The sequence below is a fragment of the Clavelina lepadiformis genome, chromosome 1, assembly GCF_947623445.1.
Source record: "Clavelina lepadiformis chromosome 1, kaClaLepa1.1, whole genome shotgun sequence".
NCBI classification, from domain to species: domain Eukaryota; kingdom Metazoa; phylum Chordata; class Ascidiacea; order Aplousobranchia; family Clavelinidae; genus Clavelina; species Clavelina lepadiformis.
This window is the reverse complement of record NC_135240.1, coordinates 19,045,289-19,052,578: the sequence shown is the minus strand read 5'-3', so window position 1 is coordinate 19,052,578 and position 7,290 is coordinate 19,045,289. Positions and strand designations below refer to the sequence as shown.

The 7,290-nt window shown below is 35.5% G+C and overlaps 1 protein-coding gene across 1 annotated transcript; it reads left to right on the top strand.

Annotated features, from left to right (window-relative positions):
* The first annotated feature begins 4,542 nt into the window (after positions 1-4,542).
* Positions 4,543-7,070, top strand: LOC143459226 (uncharacterized). The gene is made up of 2 exons (XM_076956275.1): positions 4,543-4,678; positions 5,458-7,070. The coding sequence occupies exons 1-2, from the start codon at positions 4,594-4,596 to the stop codon at positions 5,757-5,759; spliced, it is 387 nt and encodes a 128-aa protein (XP_076812390.1). The 5' UTR covers positions 4,543-4,593; the 3' UTR covers positions 5,760-7,070.
* The last annotated feature ends 220 nt before the right edge of the window (positions 7,071-7,290 follow it).

Below are 7,290 nucleotides of genomic sequence, written 5' to 3'. Positions count from 1 at the left end.
ACTAATAATATGACGAACTAATAAACTTATAAGATGCTAATAACTTTATACATTCACACATTAGTCCGTAATGAATAACTTTGCCCTCATATCAGAAGAGTAAACAAGCATTTGCCCAGCCATTTTATAGTATTAGGACATTGAGTCAACATCAACAATGTAGGTTTTTATTTTACATTTTTTCGTATATATGTATTGTTTATTTTTCGCCATTAAGGTGGCGTTAAAGACTTAAAACTAAGATATCTATGATTTTGTTGTACTCCTATGTAGGGCTTTAAAAAACCTGTTTATAGCAATCAGAAGGCAGCATGGTTGGTGTTGTTTCTTAGCCTGGGAATTACCCGAGCAGTTGGCGTGCTTTAATGTCCCAGATCGCATGCAAAATTATGCTAAAAGTAGCTAAAATTCGGTTTTTAGGCCAAAAATTTTAGTGTTTACTTTACGCCTATGTTAAAAAAGTTTGAATCATGATTTGTTGACCTCAGTTTATGGAATGGTACTCCAAAGCATACTAAATTGACATGCAAAATTTCAGAGAGCCCCATGGAGGATTTTTCGATTAATCAATCTTTTAGTAAATTCACTGTATAATAAAACAAACAAAGATTTTATGGCATTTTTTTGGTCTTTGACGCCTCCTGAACGACATGGGATGAAAAATGTGATACTAACCGTTAAAGGCTAACACAATAAAAACATGCTCATGGATAATTAATGAACAGCTGCCTGATGACTAAATCAGAATAAAGTTTACAGGTATGCAAAAAAATAAATTTTACTTTGGGTATTTGGGTTAGCAAAAAATTAGGCTAAAATCAGATTTATGATATAGTTAGGGGGTCTAGTGCACAAGCGCACAACCGCGTGATGCATTTATATAGTTGAACCTTGCTATTCAAATGGTGACGTCATTTGGTTGTGCACTTCTGCAGTAGACCCGATGTAGGTGTTAGTTACTGCGTTATAACTTTATAATCAAACAGATCAGGAAAATAGCTTTAAACAAGAAATGTTTCTGGTGAAGCAATAACGGCCTATTTAGTCTAATTCAGATATAAACTGCAGTAACATAAGATGAAATAGACCTATCCACACTAGCCTATAGCCACTCATTTTGCGAACACTTAAAATTTTCTTAATCTTACCCTAATCAACATTCGGTATGATAGGCTAATCTTTATCCTCGATTCCTTGGACTGAGAAAAATCTTTGTACGACTTAAACCCGCCGATGCCTCATCGCTAAAGCCCAGGTTACTGAGCTAGCCTTTGTGCAAGTTCTGATTGTCACACGCATTTTTATTTGTTTTTTTTTGATACGGTATTGCCGATTTGTTTCTACATATCGATGTCGGAACACTTGAAGTCGAGCAAAGACTTTGCTTAGTTCAAATATAAAAATTACCATATCTTACATAATGTTTAAAAGTTCACTCAGCCCAACCAAAATCTTCGAGTTGATTGAACTGACTGGCCTAATTGCTTCATCGGTTCTTCTATTTATTGAACAGAAAAGCACAAACTTTTTGTATGGGGAAATCCCCGGATTGGAAAGCAATCTTTATCTTTCTATACCTAAACATCGTATAAGAAAGTATGCTATACTAAATATTCAAATACATTGCATTGCCAAGTAAAAAGTGAAGCAAGCATACAATCATAGTAACGTAGTTTATTAAACAATATAAAAATCACAGGTTATGAGTAGTCAGTACCACAAATCTGCATCTAACAGGGACTAACGATAAACACAAACAGAATGTAAACAGCTAAGCTTAAAGGCATATAGCCTTCCTGTTTGCTTGTATAGAAGCTGCAGCTTATATTTACTTATTCACTTTATTTTGTACGGGCTATATAGTTTGAATTCTAAAAACTTTGCTAAAACCCAGCAAAGAAACATAAAAACTTATTTAACGCAAACGTACATTTCAATCTGATTACCCAGAGTTGTTTATAATAATCAAGAAAATGGAATCGCGACAACTAAAATCCGACAATTCTGTTGCAAGATAACAACAACAATAACAACAACAGACAATAAAATGATAAAAACATAAATAGTTTTATTCAAAGGTTACAAAAAATTGACATGAATGAGTTATTCTCAAACCAAGATGTCAATAACATAGCCTACATATATGAAGCTATCATATATAGCCTAAATATAAGACATGTTTTAACACCTAACAGCTTTCCAGTAAAATCAGCTACAAAAAAGAACGGCAAACTCTGGTTTTCAAAAAATATTTAAGACTATCTGTAAAAGAAATACTTAGTTCGTAGAAAAATGCTGAAAAACAGACTTCAATTTCAAATTTTGTTATTAAGGATGCAGAGGCGCACTGATTATATCGTAGCCTACCCATGGTAATTCGGCTGCTGAGACATCAAAGATTACGACCAGACTTCAGGTCTGGCGTATAAGCTTCCTCCCGTTGTTTGGCTTGATATTTTTGTCTTGAAAAGGACTTATACGTGGGTAAATACGTCTTTCATATTGTATTCATATATATAGACCAATAAGTCTCTTATCTCAATTATCGAAAATTCTGGAGAGCTTTCTAAACAGAAGCAACTTTTTCTATGAAACCCGATTTGGGTTCCGCACAGGTCATACCACTTGCCATGCAACCTCTTTATTAAGTACGAAAATCACAGATGCTTTTGAAAAAGGTAACTCAGCGATGGGAGTGTTCTTGGGCCTTTCCAAAGAATTTGACACAATTAACCACGATATTCTGCTTGCGAAATTATATTACTGCGCCATAGGAGGAATCGCAAATGATAGGTTCAAAAGTTATTTTTCTGATCGTAACCAAGTAATAGATTTTAATGGAACCTTATCTAGCTCAACAAAATGCAACATGGAGTTCTACAAGAATCGCAAAAAATGGATGCAATTATGTTTGCTGATGACACTAATCTATAGTTAGTAAAGCAAAAATATCAATAAGTTAGCAAAAAAGATTTGGTTATTGCCCAAAAATGGTTTATTAGCAATAGTCTAACCCTGAGTTTGGCCAAAACCAATTTCATGATCTTTGAAACCACGCTGCTAAACTCCACTTGAAAGGAAACCCCATTGAGCGCGTATAAAAAGCGCTAAATGTTTAGGCCTGCATTTCCAAGAAAATGTTTCTTGGATTTTCAAGATCACTTGCTCCAAGGTCCAAATGGACATCAGATAGGCCTATGTTTATCTCTTCCTGGCACATTCATCACTATCGATGTATTCATATTCAAACAAACTCATCAAACCATCTGGCTGGACATGAGTGACGTGTCTAACCATCATCTACTTCCTCTCACAATCGACCTGTGTAAAAGATTCTTACCGTGTGCATAGGCCACCTGAACGGGACTCCGGTCTAATGAATGGAGTTCATTGTAGTGAGGTTTTTCTTCTTCCATCCAGACACACAAGTCGATTCCATCTTGACGGTGACACAAGGCTTATGTCCTGCCAGACTATCAGCGTAACTTTTATTTTATATTAAATGTGTTTAAATCATTTGTTTTGTAATTTGGGTTTGGTGGCCGTGTTGACGCTAATAACTGTTTTACATTCTCTTATTGGTCCGTAATGCACGTTTTTGCCCTGGAGGCCTTATCACATTTGCCCGTCAAATTTGAGGAAATTAATGTCATTAACTGCTAATCTGTTTGCGACCACCTGCGTCAGCACAATTTTTCGTCCCCCAATTTGAAGATGAAAAATAAAAGGAATGAATGAATGAACTGCTGTAGAAGTGGCAAGCTTTATTCTATCTGTTTATTTACAATTACATAAAATGTTTTCATAATTAGGTACTACATTTTTTCAAGGATCAACCTCATGACTACTTTTGATATCAAATTCAAGGACTGTTTTTGGCATTTAAGCACGTTTACCAACCCTAGTTTAGCTTAGTACATATGAGCTCATTTTCAGTGTATAAAGATCTCAAGCTTTAACACTTGAGTAGGGAAATTTTGGCTATTATGACATGTATGATTGTACATTTATGTGAAGTCAATTCAAATGAAACTAAAAACTGACACCAAAATTTAATAGATTTTTTGTTTATAAAGGTTATAACAACGTTTCTAAAACAAAAGTTTGCGGAACATTTACAGTAATTGGTTATTAACATATAACCAAAGCAGTTTAATCTTCTATGAGGCAACGTATGACGCTTTGATTTTTTGTCTGATTTTAACTTACACCGGAATGAATGTGTTGTGATTAAAATCTGTAGTGAGTAAATTTACAAGGGAGGCAAGTGGCAATTGGCCGTTTGTGAATTACGTATTTAGGAATTACGAGCTCACCTAATTTTTACAGGGGTCCAAATTTACTTTCTGTTCTGGGCCAAAGTATGCTCTATACGGCCCTGGGTACGGTACCTCCGTTTGGGAATCCTAGCATAATAAACATGATCCGAAAGTTGTCCCAAACACGGCACTTACTGTGAAATGATACTTAGATACATACAAAAGTACTTACGTCTCTTCAAAGTTAAAGTGTTCATTAAAATCGATATTTTTATACTGTACGGTTTTATGTTTTGGTCTGGAACCAAACAAAAGGAGACCAGCTTAAAATAAAATGCATTATTTCGTCGTGGTTAGTGCTGCAATATTTTTTTGCCTTGGAAATGTATTTGCGATAGACGGAATCAATTATGGAAACGGTGAGTTGATTAATTAGCTTTGCGAAGATCCGATGTAGTTGGTATGCATGTCTTTGTTTCTAATAAAGAAAGTGCCGCAGAGCTAAAACAAACGAATTTATATCAAAAAAGACTTGTTGTCAGTACGCAATAAGCATACCAACTACAGGAATTTTCAGTGATATTTTATGGTTAAGGCGTTAAATAATTTTCGGTAAACAAAGTATATCAAGAAGACGCAAATTTGCGGTTTGGAATGACATCACTAAGCATGCGTGATGGCTGGTGTTTGATTGAAGTATACAGGTTATGCGTTTTGGGCTAAATATTAGCCTACTTTGCGAGAAACTGATTACTCTGATTAGTTACAGTCGATATTTATTTTCAGAATGGAAATATCTTAGATTGGGCCAAACCAACCCATGAGACCAGTTGATTCGTTATAAAACTTAAGAACGATTAAACTACAACCGCTACGGCGCTACCGTTATTCACTATTTATGCTCGAATCCTAACACCACCCATCACGTACGTTCACACACACTATGTAGGCCTATCCAGATTCTAAACACATAATGTGTCGCCAAATGCCATAACTTGCGTCACATGAAAAGGAAATTTGCAAGACATTTTTTGTTTAATTGCAATCAATGACCAAAAATGAAATAAATAAATATCTACATTTATTCTTTGATTTAAGGTTATGTTGTATGAACGACCAGTGTACCTTTTTATTTCACTATAAAGTTTTTTTTGTGTAGTTTGCCAGTACTTTTAATATGCATATATTCATTGCCCAGGGACACAAAATGTAACAATTCCAGTCAATGACACCCAGCAAGAAGTTGACTCGGCCGTCAAAGTTACTGTGTTAAATAATTCAACGAAAGAAGCAACAAATCTCACTGAAAGTTTACTTAACGATGAAACTGAAAATTGCTGGGAGGCAAACATGCGCTTGTCTATAGCTATGATTATCCTGAGTGGATTTTTTGCTATAGGCTTGTCGGTTTATCTTCGAAGAAGCGGTCACTGCCGATTTAGGGGAAGCTACGAAAACACCGAGTTGAAAGGACTTGCAAATGCAGCACCACAATACTGATGCTATTGGAAAAGAAGTGGTGTTATAGCCTTCAGGATTAAATGACGGCAATGGTATATCAAGGTAAACAAACAATGACCAACAACGTCGAAGATCTTTGACAAACAAAAAAAATATAAGTTATAGCCATTGCCCGATGTACTGTATATACTATTCATCATTTAACTCCCGCATTATCAAAATAGATAATTGTTTATTAAACAAGTTTGAAATAGACCAACAAAACGTCGTTTACGGAAAAGTAACAGTGCGACTTAAAACGCTTGCAAATAGGAGCCTCTGGAAGATTCATTAGGACTAGGACACTAGGTGGAAGAAGGGTGTGTAAGCCAAGGGTTCCCAATCTGGCGTATACAGCATTGGTCTATATTCCAACCGTCCATTTGCACTTTAAGGGGGAACAATACGTTGAAAAGACTTTTTGCTACTGTGCAATATATTCCAACACGGAAAGCATTAAACCAATCCATGTGCACTAGATGAGCAAAGTTGTCAGTTGGTGTGCACAAACTGACGCAAATTAGTTTTTTGGCTACAAGCCTGTCTTAAAGGTTTTAAGCATAGCAAAACTGAATGTTGGAAGTATTATCCGGCATCTTGTTATTTGGGGGAGGCAAGATACCAAGGACCCTTAGCAAGTGTTGAGGCACACTAATTATATTATTGATGTAATCATTGACAATTAGTCTTCCCAAAGGACAGAAATCTTACATTAATACTGAGTCAAGTGAAGTGTTATTGCAACTCATACCACAAACCCATACCAATTTTCCGAAAAGTCACCATCTACTTGTTGTTTTATGGTGATACTATACGGAATCGCAGCCTACTAATAAAGTATAATTCTAATCGTCTTTTTTTTATAAAGTTTTTGCACATTCAACATCTGCAATATCTTGTAAAACGGTTTCATATAGCCTACAACTAACCATTCGATAACAACTTCAGGAGTTAATTTGGTTTATGATTCGAGCAAAGTTAATTAAACAATTCACGTATGACAGGCCAAGTCTTCATAAAAATCTGACTTGAATCAAGTCAGAAACTCTTTTCATCTCTACTGTAACTTTCAAGACTGTGCGATATTACGACAAAAAAAAACAAAATGGTTGGGAAACCTTGGTGTAAACTAAGGACGTGTAACTAGTAACGTGTTAAACAGTAACTTGGTGGTAGTAGTTATGGTGTGCATATGAATGTTATACCTTATAGTCTTATACGGTCTTGCTAAGCAACACATAAAAATGTTGTTGAAATAAATTCTGATATTTTAGTCGTGTTTAGAGATGATCGTACAATAAATACCGGTGTTTAGGCTGTACAGCTGTCGTTCCATTGCAGTAAACCACCTGCCAGATAGGCTAGGACCCGAGGGAACTTCATTCATTTTAATTTTGTCTTTGATCACATCAAAAATCAGGCCAAGTTGATGCACTACTACAGTTAACACCGTGGACAATTTTGCACTCGGATTTAGTAGGTTTCATCCGTTTATGGGCACATCTCTTACAAAGTTAACACCATAGGCTAT